General features: G+C 40.9%; 2 protein-coding genes across 4 annotated transcripts in view; both read right to left on the reverse strand.

The window, feature by feature from the left end:
* On the reverse strand, positions 1–6,694 carry LOC311049396 (uncharacterized protein). Of its 2 annotated transcripts, XM_084062967.1 has the most exons (6): positions 6,316–6,694; positions 5,294–5,494; positions 4,387–4,561; positions 4,158–4,191; positions 3,187–3,301; positions 1–2,153 (listed from the first exon to the last, which is right to left on the reverse strand). In XM_084062967.1, the coding sequence occupies exons 4-6, from the start codon at positions 4,188–4,190 to the stop codon at positions 1,981–1,983; spliced, it is 321 nt and encodes a 106-aa protein (XP_083919093.1). In that variant the 5' UTR covers position 4,191; positions 4,387–4,561; positions 5,294–5,494; positions 6,316–6,694; the 3' UTR covers positions 1–1,980. The 2 variants fall into 2 exon arrangements, with proteins under 2 accessions (XP_083919093.1, XP_083919092.1); XM_084062966.1 differs by lacking the exon at positions 4,387–4,561.
* Positions 6,695–8,348: 1,654 nt separating this feature from the next.
* The window catches only part of skib (v-ski avian sarcoma viral oncogene homolog b), a 46,727-nt gene continuing 34,902 nt past the window's right edge, over positions 8,349–20,173 (reverse strand). The window contains exons 2-7 of one of the 2 annotated variants that reach the window (XM_084063614.1): positions 15,406–15,519; positions 14,839–14,948; positions 14,201–14,466; positions 12,615–12,877; positions 11,848–12,078; positions 8,349–11,070 (exon numbers count right to left, since the gene is read on the reverse strand). In XM_084063614.1, the coding sequence (XP_083919740.1) occupies positions 10,834–11,070; positions 11,848–12,078; positions 12,615–12,877; positions 14,201–14,466; positions 14,839–14,948; positions 15,406–15,519 (1,221 nt within the window). In that variant the 3' untranslated portion in view covers positions 8,349–10,833. Of the gene's footprint in view, positions 11,071–11,847; positions 12,079–12,614; positions 12,878–14,200; positions 14,467–14,838; positions 14,952–15,405; positions 15,520–20,173 lie in introns of both variants that reach the window. The other variant, XM_084063613.1, reaches the window with a different exon arrangement.

Here is a 20,173-nt window from a genome sequence, read left to right on the forward strand (position 1 = left end):
ATACAGAGGTACGATTTTTACAATGATGTTATAAGGATAACACACAAAGGCTTGTTTCCATTGTGGTCCTCTGGGACTGAGGTCAGAGCTCCATCCCAACTCTGGGCGCTACACTATTGAGCATTTTAGGCTATTAGCAATTCAGATGATTCCCTAATGCTAGGTTTCTGTTCTACTTGAAGTTTGTGATCTGTATTTAAAATTGTTGTATTGTTGTTATTGTTATAGTAGGCCAGTGGTTCCCAAACTTGGGACCGGGACCCTCAGAGGCGGTCCCCAGATTAGCTTAATGGGCAACATAGTTTTCTCTCTCAACAGTAAACAAACCAACCTATACATACCAAGTGTATACAGGGTAACATATTTTTAAGTGACAATTTAATGACTTTTAAGACCTTCTTAAGGCATTGTGCGCAGTGCGCTTGTAGTTTGGCTATTTTCACAATATTTATCTGTGGAACCGAGTAAAACTAAATGTAATTCCTACAATTTCAAGTGCTTGTCAGGGTGGGTGGTCCCCAGTTCAAGTATGATTATTTTGGGGGGTCCCCAGTTCAAATATGATTATTTTAGGGAGTCACAGCCTGAAACGTTTGGGAACCCTTGAAGTTATAAAATAAAGCTATACATTATTTCATGTTATATTCATTATTCTAATTAAGGCAAGGCTGAAGTGACTGGCCTACTGGCCAGGCCCATTCCAGATAGACTGCTTTGGAAACGTTTAGTCTGATTGTGCGCTTACTTTATGATCCATCATCCAAGGCCTGAGGGTTCGAATCCACTGCGGGTCACTTTTTTATGATAGGTTAGTTAGTGTCAGGTTAAGGTAAGGTATAGTTTTCTGTGAGGCTATTGAATTACGCTGGCAGCATCACAAGAGCAGAGGTGAGGGACCCACATACCCATCAAGAGACTACTGACTCACTCACTGAAACTCATACCCTAGGGAAACCTGGTGGTAGACTTGGGTTGGATTTCATTTGCCCCATTGAATTAAAAAGGTAATAGTACAGATTATTTGGGACTGTAGCTTTAAATGCCACATGCATATTTTCAACCTGCCAACAATACCTTAAATCCTAACAAATGTAGTTCTAACTTAGTATGCAGAAGCACTTTTTGTTTTTGCATTCTCAACCAGCATTTCAGTATACACAGACAAGGCCTAAATTGAGCAGAAATGTATTTATCCAACATTGACTTTCCTATAATTAGCATAAACTGCATTTGAAGGTCAAATTAACAGATAGCAATTCACCATGTATTCATACACCATGTATTCATACAACTACATTTTCAGTGAAAAAGATTTTAAAGATGTATTTTTTTAAACAGTTACAATGTCAGTGTTACACTGCCAGTGCCCTTGAAAGGTGCAAACATTTCAAAAGTTAGGGAGGCTAAGTGATTTTCTTTCGTTAAATTAAGTGTTAAATAGCTCTAGCTCTAGATTCTGATCGTACTCATTGCTTTAGAGGGTTCAGTAACATGTCTCTCCGGCTCTCTAACAGAAAATGCATTCTCAGGTTGGGATGCCAATTTTATCCAATCAAGATAGAAACCTCAGTCAAGATACAGAAGTGAAATTGGGAGTGATGACACAAATAAATAAGCAGACACAATTGGACCTGGAACACTATAAAAATGAAGAGGGTGTTCTTTGCATTTCATTTCTACACTACAGCTGACATTTTTAAACAATGTACCCCCTCCTGCTGTGATGTCATCCAAATGTCATAGTATATGATGTCCTCACATCAGGACAGTGCAATTTAGGTTCATAATCGTCCAAGTTCACTTTTAAGTTTGTATCCTTAACACAAGTAAAAATTGACAATGGACTGGAGTAAAAAAGTGACAATGTACAGTTATTTACAAGTTACACTCTGTCAAAGCTTGCACCATTAATGTCAGAAAGCAAGTTGGTCTTAAAAGACTCGTAATCTTCAAGGTGGGCTGTTGGAAGTGTTACAAGCACTAACAATTGGATAACAAACAGTGTGGCCTGTGGACTAGACAGTTGTGGTCAACTATTTTGATTTTCTTTCTCTCCGACACCAGCAAATGCCTGTGTCCCTGCCCAGTCAGCCATTGCATCACCATGGGCACAGAGGGTCTCTCTTCTTCAGCCGCATCTTCTGGTTGTACATCTTAGAAAGGACAAGAGATCAGAATCAACATCTGAAGTAACAAGTTTCAAAGCTTAAACAACTCATTCACAAGAATCACCAATAAAATACACAACGGACCAAATATGATTATGATCGGAAACTGTATTATTTGTCTGACAGTCCGATATCCAGATAATGAAATTGTGTTGTGCTACTGACAAGATACACTACGATCACTTGAGAACATTGCTTGCCCTGTTCCCGGTTAGTTAGTGGCTCCACTTCTTTTTCCTTTATGAAAATAAACAAAATACTACGGAGCTTGCACAAAAACACATTTCACCCATTGTTTTACACCTGTAAACCTGTGATGTGACAATAAAGATCATTGTGACAAAGACTATTCTGATTCTAAAATTGGTTAAAATCTGGGCATATGATGTGCTGTATGAGTGTAGGACAGGGTTTCTCAAAGTGGGTGCCGTGACGCCCAGGTCCAAGTCCAGGGGTGCCGCAAAATACTTTGATAATGTTTGGAATGTATCAATATCACTTCAGTTTAACACTTAGAACCTCTACACTTAATAAAACGGAGTTGAGGTGCACCGTACTTGGTGCGTAATCTCTTCACCAAAATTAGCAATCTACAAGCTCACAACGCGTTGTGAGCTTGTAGATCTGCTATTTTTGGTGAATGTTCCCCTCAGAATAGGAATGCTAGGGTTCAAGTGGTTAAACGTCAAGTATAATGTTATTTGCAATGTGTCCTGTAATGGAAACAGATATTCTCTCAGTTTTCCTTGTGACAAACTGTAATTTAAGGGGGAGGATTTAAATAATACATACCATAATGTGACATAAATGTAAGGTGCTGTAAAGTAACAATGTAATTCAGGGGTGCCGTTGATGAAAAGTTTATTTACACGGGTGACCTGAGCCCAAGAAGTTTGGGAACCACTGGTGTAGGATCTCCTAAGGTATAGGAGATCCTACACCAGTGGTTCCCAAACTTCTTGGACTTAGCTTAGGACCTAAGCCAATATCAAAATGTCTTATGGAAGGTTTTACCTACCCTCAAGTAAAAGATATTGGAAGTTATCCAAGATCTTCGACTCCTCCACATGATTTGCCGAGCCTTGTGGAGACATTTCTGGGACCAGGTGTGACACAATGTAATGCACGTCCACCTAAGAAAACAAAAGAGTATTACAGCCCAACAGTTTGATCCAACAATGAAAATACCACTTGGCACTTGAGGAAATGTTAAGGCATTCAAAATAATACAAGACTAGAAAAAGCGCTCGTCGGAGCACAGGTCTCCACCAGGTAAGGTAGGTTATTGTGGGCCAGCAATGTTGGGAATGCGCCAATAAGGATGGAATATGAAAAATCGGATGGAGCCGTCTTGATCACTTGACTATAGAGATAATGTGTAACGATTTGCATGATGTTTACTGCAACACTCCATTGGCTATCTCTTGATGAGGTCGTAAACCTCAAGGCCTTCATGAAGCTATTGCAGCATTGGTATGTGTTTAGTGCGCATGTGTAGGACAAGAGCCCTTACAAAAGGAAAAGAATAACAGACATCAAATTTTATGACAGCCATTTTAAAATGTACAATTACAATTTAGGCATTTAGCAGACACTCTTAAGAGTGATTCACAGTAAGTAAGGCAAACACAAGCAGGGGTTGACACTAACGGTTGCCCGACTGCCCGTGGCAAGTTAATAAAACGTTCAGGCAAATGTTGTTTGCCTTCAGGTTGCCCGATGGGCAAGTGCATTCCGTCTTTATTAAATAATATTGGCTATTTATGAAGAACAATGCTACTTTTTTACAATTGGCAGATGCACTCATTCAAAGAGACTGTCGCCACTCTGCAGTTATCGATTGGATTTAACATTGATTTGTTCTTTCTTATTGTTCAAGTCACACAAACGCAGGACAACACTGGAAAACAACTTAATATTTTGTCTCTGTTGTCCCGCAATGACCACAAGGTGACCAAATGTATGTGAATGTGAACAAATTATCCTTACCTGGGCCTCTGGCCTGCATGGTTGGTTCTGCATTCTGCCAGGGAGACAAGGAGAAGTTATTGTCATTGAGGCCATAATACATGGCTACAGGCTGTAGGAGCCTGAATGTGTACCGTGTTGTTTTCATATTTTTGATTAGGCTGCTTTGATTTTGATTAAGAAACACTTTTCTTGGGTACTATCATTTCGGTCAATTAGGACATTGGTGTGGTTTCCCCTTTTACTGTACCGTGTACAGTAGCACGTCGGTGTGGTGAGACAAAATAGAATGCTTAAGTCAGGGGTCTTCAACAGGGGGTCCGTCACCGTAACCTAGCATCCCTCCCTACTACTGAAGAGAACTTTAGCCAAAAATAGCAGATCTACAAGCTCACAGCGCCTCGCACTACAAGCTTGTAGATCTGCTATTTTTTGGAAAGATGTTTGGTGTAGAGGGGGGAAAAAAGCAGACCAAGTACAGAGTGAAAGGTCTTTATTAAGTAGTTCAGCCCTCAAATACTAAGTATTTGAGGGCTGAAGTGGTTAAATGTCTGAAAATACACATTAACATGAATCCAACATGACAGTGTCTGTCAAACAAGTCTATGAAGCTATCTATGAAATATATGAACAAGTTTAATCTTCATTTTATACACTATGTATTGGGGCCCTGCTTCATCTCTCTCTGAGCTAGGGGGTCCTTGGCCTGAAAAGCGTTGAAGACCCCTGGCTTAAGTTTCATACTCATTTGGGTTCCCAGAACAACAATTATGTCAATATATAAACAGTTACGCAAACGTCAGAATGTACCTATTTGGATGCGTCGTAGTTGAGAGCCTAGCACACTAAGCTGCACTTTTCATTTACTCAATGATAATAGTTGCATCAAACAACGCTAAAATAATTGCAGCACATCACAATAAGAGCATGAACTAACGTTATGGATGATTGACCTGGTAACTGGAGTAGCTACATAATACACATGCAACGACATGCTGCAGGCTGGCAATAGGCGTTGGACGCGCGAGTCACGGAGTGACGGCCACTAGCAGCACAATTATGTATTTTAAATTACTATCTTATATAATTCAATTAAATAAAGTCGCCATAGGCCTAATATGTGAAAAGGTTAAAAGGAGGGAAGTTAAAATACTTACGCACTGACTATCTGCCAAAGTGTCGCACCACAAAAATCTGCCACAGCTGGAGAAAATACTGGACAGGAGTAGAATGTTGTTGTTGGCCGGGGGAGGGGGGTGGTTAAGGAAGTTGTCAAGCTGTCACTCAGACTCCGAGTGACCAATGGAGAGGTGTCTTACATCTTTTCAGCGTAGGACACGCCTTCTGAACTTCAACCCCTCACACAAAAAAATCCGAGAGAGAGAAAAAAAAAATCGAGACCAAAGACTTAGGTTTTGAGAGAGAAGACGTTTTGCAATCAGAAAAAAAAAACTTTCATTGGCAAACAAGGAAAAAAAAACATTAAAAACATTTTATTTAGCACAACACATTTTATTACCCAAACATTTGACTAAGTATTTGTAATGTAGTTTAAACAGTTTTTCCTTATTTTTTTAATCTTGAAGTTTTGCTCTCAATTATTTTTTCTTTTCTTTCAGATCTTATATTTTTTTGCTTGCAAATATTTTTTTTGATTGCGTTTTTAATTTGTTTTAATGAAAAAAATGTTTTTGTTCTGTTTATATAATTTCCTTTGCTTACTAATTATAATTTTTTGCTTGCTGTTTTATTTTGTTTTCATTCAAAACTATTCTTTGCTCTGTTTATATTTTTTCTCTCTCGAATGTTTTTCTTTTGTTTGGTTAATAAAGACACAAATGTAACTCCATAGTAATCCTTAATTAAGCAAGTGAACAAACAACCAGATGTCTTTTGTAATTTTACTTAAAAATGAATTAAATTGAAATTAAAGTTATCAATATTAGGTTTTTTAGCAATACAGAAACAACACTTTCAGGAAAATGCACTGTTCACATAATACAATTCCCCAATACAATAACCTTTGTGTATACCAAATAATTGAAAACCTTAGACCTCCTATCTAAGCCGGCATATGACAATTAAACAAAACAAAATGAGTACTCAAACTCCCCGTTAGGCCCGATACCATAATGTCCAAAAATGTCTTCACTCCTATGAGCAAAAAAGGCATACTTACAGGTCAGTTGAATGGTGGTGGTGTGAGAGGGCTCTGTGTGAGTGTCTCTGATGCACAGGGGTGATCTGTGTGTAGGTGGACTTTGGGTGGGCAGAGTCTAATTGATGAGAGGGGCAAATCCCACGTTGCCAGAGGAAGGTTGAGCGTTGCCTGGTAGCTCAACCCGCTATCTGGGATGTCTTGCTTCAGGCGACGTCCTCTTCAGGAAGTTTTAGTAGCTGTATATTGACTGAGTTAGCTAACAGGCTACCTCCTCCCACTATGATGAATACACTGTCCAGCTAGCTTAGCCAACTAGCATCCAAACAGCATACTCATAGTCACAGTGAAGCTGGTAAATGTCAAAATAACTCCTTGTCGAATTCACTGTACATGAACCAGTCTAACACTTGCAACTCTACTGTACAGATTGCTTTGTCACCAATCTGGTAAATACTTTATACAAAAACGTGTGTTACATTCTCTTCATCAAACATTTCTCCTTCCTTCACTCTGTCTCCTAGACTCCACTCTCCCTCTTGATTGCTCATTCCCCACACCTGTGTTCACCACACACACACACACACACACACACACACACACACACACACACACACACACACACACACACACACACACACACACACACACACACACACACACACACACACACACACACACACACACACACACACACACACACACACACACACCCTTCCCTTCCTTCAATTAAGTAAAATAAAACCCTTTACAGTAACAGGTAAAATAAAACATTACAGATAAATAAAAGGTGAGTATACATTTCTTTTCCTCAACCAGTAAACATGAAATCAAAACTTATATATAGCTACCCAACCGGGTTACACAAACAATGCATTTAAGGGGTTTATTAAAGCAACACAAAAGAACGTATTGAAGCCAGGTGCTCAAATTCATTAGCCTGGTAAACCCTCCCTCCGGAAATCTCATTTCTGAGATTTCCGGAGGGAGGGTTTACCAGGCTACAAATTCATAGCAAGGTGATCACAGCGATCAAAACAATAAAGCAAAATAAGTAACTAAAGCGTATAAAGCGGTCAACAAAAAGTACAGCTCCCACACACCCCTCTCTCTCTCTCTCTCTCTCTCTCTCTCTCTCTCTCTCTCTCTCTCTCTCTCTCTCTGTTCTCAGCAGGTGATCAGGTGGTGCTTTTGAGGTGACCAGGTATCCTCCCCTATGCCCGTCACTCAATCATCCACACACACACACACACACACACACACACACACACACACACACACACACACACACACACACACACACACACGTGACAGGGCATTGACCAAATATATAAATAATCAACATAACCAAACAGACATCATAATAACAATAAACCAATTCATGGCTCCTACACTGTCTGTAATAAGAGGAAACCGATCAAGCACACCTCACCAAGGCACCTTTGGGCCCTTAAAAGTTGTCTACTAGTACTTTTGAAGTATTCTTTTGTATGTTAGCCTTCAGAACGTCAAAGTACTCCTGCATTTGATTTAACTACAGTTGCCTTGGACTTGAGCATGGAAACTCTGTGTTCGATTCTGTGTTCGAAAGTCCGATCACGAGAGCACCGCTCTACGACCCTCACGTTCAACTAGTGTCCCCTAGCCTAGTGAACATGGCTGAGCATTAGTCCACTATATCATCATATCATCACACCATGCTGAACAGTTGTCTCCTAGTAGGCCTACTTGTGTTCTTTTGTATTTTAGTCCCAATTATGTAAAGTCTGGGACTTGAACAAGGAACCTCTGCATTTATAGAAGGAGCATTAGACCAAGACACTTTACAAAGTTTGACCGGTTTCTCCTAGTATTTTTGATGTCTTTAGTATGTTAGATTTCAAAACGTGCTTGTGTAGCTACCTGGACAAAATCAGCAAACCCTGTCTGTCTAGTACTTGAGAGGCACTAGCAAATTCGACACGCGCACACACGCACACACACACACACACACACACACACACACACACACACACGTTAATTCTAAATAGATTGAAAAACACAAATAAATCCTGTAGGATTGACTTGATTTTAATGTATATTATACAGGTTTTCTCAAGGAAAAAGAAAACATTGAAACAAGCGGCAAAATGAAACCCCACTTCCAAACCAAAGCTACAACAGCATCAGCTAACACAATGCATATTGCTATTACATTGTACCCAACACATATTCAGCGGGGGTATAACAATGATAAGACATAAAAGTATTTTTTTGTCTAAAATATATGAGAGCATTTAAGGTTTAAACCGTAGAAGGTGTGTTATCTACTCTATCTTACTAGAGACTTTAGCTGGGAAACCTGAATAAGGAGCAGGTACAGAGATATCAGTTCCATCTTTTTGATGTTTTTGGTTTGTGGTTTCATAGATACCTTTTAATACATCAAACAATAAACTTTCTCTCTCTCTCAAAAAAGGGGAAAAGGTATAATATTATGTTTGCATGTCTATCTCACAGAAACCACTGACAGGTCAAGCTAATGACCAATATCAGTAGAAAGTCTGATTTTACACTTAGTTGTACGATGGTGTCACGGGCCGAACATAGCCGATCTACAAGCTGCTAGATCTGCTGTTTTTGGCACACAACTAACGTCGTAGAACGGAGCATAACTTCTTTGTTCAAGCTCACCGCACCGTCATCCATTCTAATAAATGCCCTTTGTTTGCAATGGTATTCAAGGGTACAACAATTAAACAATAATATTTGTGAATCCAAATATAGAGTCTCTTTTTTGGTTTCAAGTAAGAGCAAAAAATTATATTCAATAATCAGTTTTAAGTCTGAGGCAAGCAAACATATCAACAAATATCTTATTTACATTATAATTGTATTTACTGTACATCAGAGGACATTGAGGGAAAGTGTGTTAAAGTCCAAGTTCATGTTCACTTTTGTTTTGAAAAAATGTCATAGGGAGTAAAATGCACAATGCAATTTTCTTTTTTCTTTCTTTTTTTAAAAGTGCAATTCCTTTTCTTAAAGTAAAAAAATATATATCCATATTTTGTATACATGTAGAAATGTTGTTCATATAAACAGCATATGTTGATTTAAGAGCCCTAAAACCAGTGACTAAAAATGAATTGCTTTCAGTTGATAGGAAGCAAATTAGTATAGAATATAAATTATTTTTTACAGTACTCAATAGAAAATCAGAAGTACCGCAATTCAACAACAAAAAAACAAACCACTATTAAAAGTTGCTCTCTTTTCTTTCTATTTTTTAGGAGGGCGATGTTAGGTTTACCTGCACAACTCTCACTAACATGGACAAGAAGAACATTTTGCCATCTTTCACATGGTTCAATTTGCAAACACAATATTGGAAAACACAATGTTCAATTAACGAATTAAGTTGTGTCAGAGTAGTAAAAAGTAACACTTCCCATTAAAATATCTAAGAGTAAAACAAATGGTGGACCTGAAGCCAAGACCACACAATCTCCAATACTTCAGGCTTTAGAAAATACAAAAGGTAGACAAGCTGGTATACGTGTGTACATGTGTGTATATGGATGTCTTTTTATATGCGTGTTGCCGGTGGGATAGCAGAGCTGCACAAGCAACGTTTCTTAACCACTTAAGCCCTTGTTTATTTTATTTTTACAAAAAGTGGAAATAGCCGATCTACAAAGTCACAACATGTCGCATTGGGACCTTGTAGATCACCTATTTTCGCTATATTTACATTTTCTTAAATATATATGTATACAGTATATATATATATATATATATGAAAATTCGGGGCTCCAGGTTGAAAGTGGTCAAAAAGTAAATCCGCAAAACAATTATAAAAAGCAAGCTGATAATAAAACTACATAGTGGTAAACTGGTGTCCTGTGTTTCCAGTGGTTTGTAATGACACCGTGGAGTGTACCAAGATTCTGTGGCACCAGCAAGAGTTTCATCGTCTGCAGTCATCTTAAGCCGAATGTTGTACTTCAGCCATACGACTGCGACGCTCGCCTTAAAAGGTTTTTCAGTGGAAAATGTGTTATTTCCACTGAGCGAGAGTCGTATTACAAAGTATACATAAGGCTTTATGAAACCAAAACGAGACTTGCTTCTTTTTCTACATATTCAAGTAATGTTATGTCGCTATATTTGCACATCTTAGAATAGCTTATACCAACGTTAAAATCCATGAAAAGCGTCAGGGTAATCTGACCGAGGGCTCTGAAGTCACTTGAAGCGGTGTGTTTGTCACTGCAGAAAAGTCTTTCTCATTTTCACGCTCTACAAACATGCTCATACATCATGCTACTTTCCAGTTCATTTCATAAAATTCATATATTATTACAATAATGTCCGTTTTCTAACACGTCGATAACCGATCTGCGTATTCTCTCTATAAAAGCAGACTTCACCGATAGCGTTTAGTTGATTTTCTTTTACCCTAACGAGGTGCAATGAAGTCCGTGACCACACACTTTATTCTTCTTTTTTCTTTTCTCTCGAGTCTCTTTTTTTTGTCCATTCTGGAGTGTGCAACTTTTAGGATCCATTGGTGTGTTGCTGTGTGATCTGTCTGTGTGTGGCTGTGTCGTTTGTTTCCAGGGACTGGGAGTCTACTTCGTGTAGGTCGCTGTCTGCCTGCAAGGCCAGCTGGCTCTGCAGGTCTTTGACGACGTTCTCCAGGCTCTGCCGCGCCTCCCACTCCCGCTGGAGCTCCGACCTCAGCTGCTCGCGGTCAGCCTCGGCCTGCTGCAGCTGCACGTGCAGCTCCTCGATCTGCAACGCAAAACACACACACACACACACACACACACACACACACACACACACACACACACACGTGCAGGAACGTCAGCGTCATAACAAATCTGGCGGTGCAACAGTTTATCAAACTAATTGATTTAATCGATTATATAAATAAATACAAATCGATAATCTGCATTTTAACAAAATAATCGACTAATAATTTATCCCTATTTTGGGCATGTAATTATAGGCAAAAGCTTTAAAGAAATAAAATAGTGAGGATCAGGACAGACAGATCTACAAGCTAACAGTGCATCATGCTGCTATTGGCTATATCTTCACAAATATCTGGTGTCGTGGGATGAAGTATAAAATAACCTGTAACCAAAAAAAAGGCCAGTAGCGTTGAGTAGGGCTAGGCGATATAACTTCAATTCAATATGATGATTATTAAAACTTCTGCCTCGATTACGATTAATGAACGATTATTTAAAAAAAGAAGTGAAAAGCGGAAAAGGGTTAGGGTTATATTGTGAGCTTCTAGATCGGCTATTTTTGTACATCACCATTGTATGAATGAAGTATAAAACAGTTTAAGTGGTTAATTTGACGTATCTATTTAGTCGCTTATTTACAAATTTGCATTCGCCTTTTTCCATGACATAACAAAAAAACATTAAAAGAAAGTTGGTTATTGGTTTCGATATATTTTCGGTTAATTGGCCAGCCCTAGCGTTGAGTCAACCCGGTATTGAATTCATTTCCACACATGCAGTGGAAATGAAGCGCAAAGAAGGCCCCTCGTACCTGAGAGGAGTACTTGGCTCGAAGACGCTCAGCCTCGCAGCCTTTGTCACAAACTCGTAGCTGCCTCTCCCGCTCCAGCTCCCTCTTTAGCCTCGCACAAGACTCCTCTGTCTCCATCATCTTCCTCTCCCAGTCCGTGCGAAGGCGCTCAATCTCCTTCCGCAGGTTGCGCTTAGCCTCGATGGCCTCTCGGAGACGGCCTTTCTTGGCCACCTTCACAAACTCCAGTTCCTGCGGAAACATCGTTTTTTCACGTTTATTGCATTGTACGTGTTAGTTTAACCACTTTAACCCTGGCGTCCCGATTTTGGGCATGTCATTATAAGCAAAATAACAATAACAATAATAATAATCTGCTGTGGTTTTTAACCTGAATTGGAAAGCAAACAACAAAATCAGCATAGGGTGTCATGCCACTTTAAGTGGTTAAAAGTCCATCTATACACTCTCTGAGTTAAATGAACATGATGATTTGACTGTGTAAATAATATTTAGTTTGTTTTAGTTATTGAAGATAAGCTATGCTCCACACAGCACAATGTTATGAGCTGTTTGAAAGCATTAGGAACACACCTGTAAACCTTGTGAGTCTAAAAAGGTTACTCTTCAGGAAATAAAAAAAATATCATGGGTCTCAATGGATCCAATGTAGTTATCATTTAGTCACAAATTCATTTTTGATATTTTCAGTGGTTAAATATCAGATACAAGGTTTCTGCCCAAGGGCAACACAATGCTACATTTAGATGGTATGTGTGACTGTGTACCTGCTGAAGGCTCCGTTTGGCCTGCAGGGCCAGAGCCAGCTTCTCCTCCTGCTTCACCCTCATCCTGACAATCTCCTGCAGGAGCTTCTCTCTGGCCTCTTTGGTGTCCAGGCCTCCATGCAGCATCTGCCCGAAGGAGTCCAGTTCTGGGCAGGGGGCCCCGGGTATCCAGCCGGGGCACTCCTGTGGCCTGGACCCGCTCTGTGGGGTCAGCGTTCGGGACACACTGGGACAGGCTGTGGCAAGCGATGCTGGCACCGAGTCTGGAAGATGATAAGAGGGAGGGATGATATCGTTTGAGGAAGTGCTGTGATGCTGTTAATCACTTGAGCCCTCTCTTCTTAGTGAAACGCTTTAAAAAATAAAATTGGCAATCATCTACTATTTTTGGCTAATGTTCCCCCCAGAATATGGATGCTGGGGTTCAAGTGGTTAAAAGGATCCCTGGCTAATAAGCCAAATATGCCTTAATCCATTATAATTGCCCTCTATAACTAAAATTAAAAAATTAAAACGCCTTAAATATTTTGAAAATAAAAAACAACTTAATACTTCCTAAGGTTAATATAAGCATCAAATCATAAAAAAAAATGTTTTGCACATGTAGTCCATAAATTCCATAGGGCTAGACCACACATGGGCAAATTACACCATCAACTTGTGACGGGCATTGCCCCTATTGAGTGAAAGATTAACCGTTTCTAAAATAAATAAAATATTGAAGGTGTTTTAAATTTTAAATTTTAGTTATAGAGGACAATTATTATGTACTAAGGCATATTTGGCTTATTAGCCAGGGATCCTTTTAATACATTTCAGAGGTTTATTCTAAAGTACACCACTTTCAAACTGTGTGTCCCTATTTTGGGAATGTCATACTAGGCAAGAATTTACAGAACCTTTCTAAAGGGACATTTTGTCGTGGACACGCATGGTATCGGCTGTTAAAAAATACAAATACTTTTATTTTCTATGTATTTTATTGACTAATGTTTCGATGCATGGCGTGTCTTCATCAGAGTCAAACCACGCACCAAGACGCACCATGCATTGAAAAGTCATTAATCAAATAACTGGATTGCCTTATATCCGTGTACTAGAGCGTGTGAAACTTCTCCCTTCAGCTGTTAGTAATGTGTTCTCTAAGGATCGCTCAACCAGCACAGCTATGGAATTGCTGCTGCTGCACCAACACAGATATTATATCCTCCTTATGTTTCAATTAATGCTTTCATAATTATGCATTGTACATAGAAAAAACATCTAGTCTGTACTTTCAACAACACAGGGATAAGAATGGGTCAAATATTTTGTAAATGCTTGGAAAAGAAAAAGGAGCAACGTCGCCAGAAAAGCAAAGTTGGCATGCAGCCATTTCTCGTGTACTACTGAAATCAGACACCAGATGGCGAAAGTGCACAGGAATCACTCCGTGTGCTCTCCACTATGTGGCTCACAGACTTATTTTTCCATGATGATAAAAAAAAGCCCTGTATTCAAAAGACATTTTAGAAAGCAGCCCCGTAGTCTTTTGGACTTCATTTATATAATGTATACTCTTCAGGCATTCAGAGAATAATACTCACAATCATCGCAATCATCCACGTCAATCTCTCCATCTGTGTCCGTCTCCTCGACACCATTGGCTGCATTAGGGAGGGTGGATTTTGGTGCAGACTGCGAGTCTCCATTATGCAAGCCCTGTGGTGGCCTGGAGCTGATGGTGGGCCCCCTGCCTGGGGCATGGCTGTCCCTGGGGTGGGCCAGGGGGGAGTGCTCCTCTCGGTGGTAGGCCAGGGGAGTCAGAGCCAGGTTGGGATTCGCGGAGTTCTCTTGAGTCTTGTGGTTGGACCTGTACAGAACATACATATATTCACTGTTTAACTGCTCAATAGAATATTCACCCCCTCACTTTCTTTTGTTTCGACAACTTATATTTCTATTCATACTTGTACTAGTAAACTTTGTTTAGCTGGCTCACCTTGCCAGGGGGTCCCCAGCAAAAGTAGTTAATAGCGTCACAATCATTTTAAACACTTTTACCATTATTTTATACTTTGGCTATTCAAAAATAGCAGATATACAAGCTGATAACAAGCTTGTAGATCTGCTATTTTTAACTAAAATCTTTACTTTTGGGGGTCCCTGGAACATAATCTTTTGAGACGGGGGTCTGCGGCCAAATTACACATCATTTTGGGGGTCCTTTGTTTAGCTGGCTCACCTCTCTGGCTCATTCTGAGTGGCAGGACTCTCTTTTTCCGTGGATGACGTTCTGGGGGACCACGGACGGAACGCAGAGGGCCTCTGTTTTAACTGGACTGGTTTTAGATCCTGCTGCAACAAACAACAGTCAGCAAACGTCAGAAAAACATCTCAGAATGAAACCACTAACATTAAATCAGCCGCGACGAGGGGAATCAAAAGACCCCTCTTCGTTTAACTGTCAAGAAGTCATACATAGATGGTGACATACCATAGGCCCCCATTTCTTAGAACGATAGTCATACGATAGTGGTTGGTTGGTTAACATGATGTTTGATTCACAAACAAAAAGTGATGGATTGCAGTCAGATTAGTTTGTCATATGACACACAAAACTTCAGTCAAGAAATCACACTGTACATAGAAGATAACATAATTCAAGAAGTCATACACAGAAGATAACATATTTCAAGACGTCATACACTGGAGATAACATAATTGCTTTGGACAAGGATCCAGGACCACTGTGACCCCTGACCTTTACAGCAACTGAATACGGACTGAAAGGGACACCGCATTTACAAACCTTGTTCGCCGACTTTGACAGGGACTGTAACCAATCCGGCTGCTTTTCTTTGTCGGCTGACGGGGAGTGTAATTTGTCCAATTTGGACCTCTTGGCTCGGACTGGGCTGGGAGACTGTGAAGGGAAACAAAAAAAAGAAAAGAGAGAGAAAAAAAAGGATATTTAATTATCAGCGTCCCGCCCAGGGCAGGCAGATAATGCCCGAACAGCAAAAGAAATGACGTATTCACGTTACACACGAGAGCGGCGGATATTTTAGGATCCCTCCGTCCCCGCAGCTTCTAAAAACACTGCTGAATGACTGCAATCGACATCACTCACCAGCCACCACTGCTATTTGAGGAATTTGTCAACAAGTGACCGATCAGAATACACTGCAGTTACAGTAAGACAGAGAGCGCGAGAGGAGACACAGAAACATGGGGAAGGTTAGAGCACCAAGTCCGTTTTACCCATTCAATCCGGGAACGCACCGGTGTCATTTTAGATTTATTTGGCTATTCAAAAATAGCAGATATACAAGCTCATAGCTCGAGCTTGTAGATCTGCTATTTTAGAAAAATCTTGAAAATGTGTGCAAATCTTCATCAAAATATTTTGTTCCAAGGACCCCCCAGAAGCAAAGATTGGAGTTACAAATATTCGCTTTAAAAAATATATACATATTCAAAGATTTGCAAAAATGTTCACGATTTTACAAAAATAGCAGATCTACAAGCTCGTAGCGCTGCACCAAGCTTGTAGATAGATTTTGAATAACCAAAGTATAAAATAATGGTTATCAAAAATCAAAAATGACACAGATGCGTTCCAGGATTGAATGGATTAAAAGGGTTCTGTCTGGGAGCGTGTGTGTGTGTGTGTGTGTGTGTGTGTGTGTGTGTGTGTGTGTGTGTGTGTGTGTGTGTGTGTGTGTGTGTGTGTGTGTGTGTGTGTGTGTGTGTGTGTGTGTGTTTGTGTGTGTGTGTGTGTGTGTGTGTGTGCGTGTGTGCGCGCATGCGGCGTGCGTGCGTGTACTACTATATTACTATACTTGTGAGGGCCAAATGTCACCACAGGTAATGTATACTAGAATTAGAGACAGACATTGTGAGGACCATTTCTTGGTCCTAACAAGAGAAATGGTTGTTTTATGGTTGAAAAAGATTTATAGAGTTGTAATTAGAAAAATATTTATGTTGGGGTTAGGGATAGGACTAGGACTAGGCAATTAGAGGTTAGGTTTAGGTGTTAGGGTTTTCCCTATTATTAGTTGTGCAACGATGTCACACACCAAAAAATAGCTGATCTACAAGCTAACGTGTCGCAGCAAAGTGTTGCGAGTTTGTAGACTAGGCTATTTTCAATGCCGTCCTAAACTTTGGTTTGTCCTCACAGGTATAGTAATACAAACGTGTAAGTGTGTTAAGTGTGTGTGTGTGTGTGTGTGTGTGTGTGTGTGTGTGTGTGTGTGTGTCTAGGGCTCTGAGCTGAGCAGACACCCAGGCTGGTCTGGCTGGCAGCCAGCCGGGCATCATTGTGCCCTGCCAGGCAGGGGGAGGGAGGGGGGGGAGGAGGAGGCGCCGTCAGGTGGAGGAGATCAACTCCCTAAAACCACAGACATACTGGAGGAGAGAGAGAGAGAGAGAGAGGGAGGGGGGGGAGAGAGAGAGAGAGAGAGAGAGAGAGAGAGAGAGAGAGAGAGAGGAAGAGGTAGAGGGAGTGAGAGAGGGTGACAGAGACTAGAGAGAGGCAATAGAGAGACAGAGAGTAGAGGGGGTAGAGAGAGACAGAGACAGGGCTAAATGAGTGATGTCACTCAGGTCCAATTGATACGTCATCATACAACATAGCGAGTGGCTGAGCTTGCACACAGATCGCCTATTTATCAGACGCATCAGGCCTGACTACAGTAGCAACTAGGGTGGGTGAGCCATTCCACAAAGACCATGCACCTCAGCACACAATGCTGTCAAAATGTCCCCGTATGTGAGAGTGAGACATTACCCTCTTAAACCCCAGCATCCGTATTCTGGAGAAACTTCCGCAGAAAATAGCACATCCGACAGGCGGTCGATCGGCTATTTTCAGCTTCAAGATATTTAATGTAGAGCGAAAACAGAAAGGCCACTAGCATAGAGCCCTGAGGGACTCCTCTCAACCTCACTCAAGTGGTTATGGGGGAGAGAAAAAAAGGACATGAGACCGATTTCTACTTCGGCGTACGGCCGTGTCGCTTGCTGAAAAGCTCATTATTAACCCGAAAAAATGGGATGCGATACATGAGGTTGCTCTTCGCAATTTGGGCAATTTTCTGTTATTTTCTACCATCTTCTGCAATTTTCTGCAGTTATTTGCAGCAAGCGTCACGGATCTGCGCAGCGAAGTCTAAACTAGCCAATAGCCTTGCTCCCCACCTCCATCTCTTTGAGTGAACGACGGTGCCAAGAAATGAAGGGTCATCCATGTTTTGGAGGATACATGTGTGTGTGTGTGTGTGTGTGTGTGTGTGTGTGTGTGTGTGTGTGTGTGTGTGTGTGTGTGTGTGTGTGTGTGTGTGTGTGTGTGTGCACGTGCGCACGCATGGCCGCATGCGTGCGTGCAGTGGTGGAAAAAGTACTCAAATTCTTTACTTAAGTAAAAGTACCAATACTGCAATATAGAAATACTCTGTTACAAGTAAAAGTCCAGAATTCAAAATGTACTTGAGCAAAAGTACAAAAGTATTGGCATCAAAATGTACTTAAAGTACCAAAAGTAAAAGTACTAAAATATTTGAAAATAGCAGATCTACAAGCTCTCAACGCGTCGCGATGCGACGCGTTGAGAGCTTGTAGGTCGGCTATTTTCAAATAGCCTATGTATAAAATAGGGCTAAAGTGGTTATTTTATGTTTTACAATGTAATCATTTAACTCAGTTACTTTCCACCACTGCGTGCGTGTACTACTAAATTACTATACTTGCGAGGGCCTTAGTAGAATCAGAGACAGACAGATGTGTGCATCGGTGTTTGTCAATAGCCTACTGTATTCACAATGGGTCAGGCCCATTCTTGTCTTTCCTACTATTCTTTAAAGAATTATTATAAATCTGTTATCTTCACTAGTTTGGGTACAGGGAGACATCAAATTGCTCTTTTGGGTCTCGAGCTAAAAAGTTTGGGAGCCACTGCTGTATGTGTTGTACCTGCCTATGTATGTGTGTGTTTGTACAGTACGTGCGCGTATGTGTGTGTGTGTGTGTGTGTGTGTGTGTGTGTGTGTGTGTGTGTGTGTGTGTGTGTGTGTGTGCCAGGCTGTGGGAGCGTGTGGTGAGACAGGGGTAAAGTAGCCTCCTGTCCTCAGGTCTGTACTTGTCAGACAGGGGATATGTTTACCTAGGTGGTGGCTGGGATCAGCACAGACCTGCCTGCCTGCCTGGCAGCTCTACTCCACTCTGCTCAGGACCATGACCATCTGCCCGCTGCAATGACTAATGCTACCATCTACTACTCCTCAATACACCTGATTACTCACTGTGTTACCTTATAGATCCACTGCTAAACGCTTCAATGGAAAACACTGGCGGCTGGGCTGCGTGTGTGTGTGTGTGTGTGTGTGTGTGTGTGTGTGTGTGTGTGTGTGTGTGTGTGTGTGTGTGTGTGTGTGTGTGTGTGTGTGTGTGTGTGTATTACTATAATTGTGAGGACCGAACATCCAAGTATAGGACCATTTTCCTGGTTCCCCACAAGAGAAATAGTTGTTTTATCGTTGAAAAAGATTTGGGAAATGATTAGGCTTACAATTAGGAAAAGAGGTATTTAGAGGTTAGAATTGGAGTTGTGCTGATTTACACACACTGGTGTTGTGCACTGGAAAATAGCTTGTCTAAAAGCTCGTGTGAGCTTTTAAACCAACTATCTCCAGCAATCTTTCAGCTATTTTCAGTGCTCTCCTAAAAATGTCCTCACAAGTATAGTAATGTGTGTGTGTGTGTGTGTGTGTGTGCGCGCGTGTGTGTGTGCGTGTGCGTGCTTGAAAGCTTAATCACCACACAGTGTAATCACCTCAAGGTGCAAATGAATGATAAATGGTATTTAGTTCTGAGTGACAGACTTGGGTGGTTATATGATTCATGTCTCGCAGTTTACATTGTCTAAGTCACACTCTGTGTGTGTGTGCGTGCGTGCGTGCGTGCGTGCGTGCGTGCGTGCGTGCGTGCGTGCGTGCGTGCGTGCGTGCGTGCGTGCGTGCGTGCGTGCGTGTGTGTGTTTGTTTACATTTGAATGTTTGCTTGAGTGTATGGACACACACTTGTGTGTCGTGTGTTCCTGACACGGTCTGGTGCTCCTCCCTCCAGCCAGGATGCTGTAGCCTAGGACTGGGCTATGTGACTTCAAATCAATATATCACCCCCCCCCCCCCCCCCCCCCAACCCCACTACGCCTCACGACACGCTGTGAGCTTGTAGATCGCCTATTTTCACTTCTTTTTGGACGCCACCATTGGGAGGGTGGAAACCTCGTGTTACTTTTCAGGATTCAAATAAAAAAATAGCAGATCTACAAGCTCAATATGCATCGTGACGCGCTTTGAGCTTGTAGATCTGCTGCTTTTGCTATTTTTGTGTGATACTGTAGTATCAGTATGACAAAGTAGGTCATTAATTTACGGGGGGAAAAAAAGATAAAAAAGTTGAAATATGGAGATCAGAGGTTTCTGCCAGACAGCGACGATGTATAAACAAATGGTTCTTAATTATTGGATTAACTGGTTCTAAATGTGGGTTTTGGATATACAGTATTTTGG

The sequence above is a fragment of the Gymnoscopelus microlampas genome, assembly GCF_963454915.1.
Source record: "Gymnoscopelus microlampas genome assembly, chromosome: 7".
In the NCBI taxonomy this organism is placed as follows: Eukaryota; Metazoa; Chordata; class Actinopteri; order Myctophiformes; family Myctophidae; genus Gymnoscopelus; species Gymnoscopelus microlampas.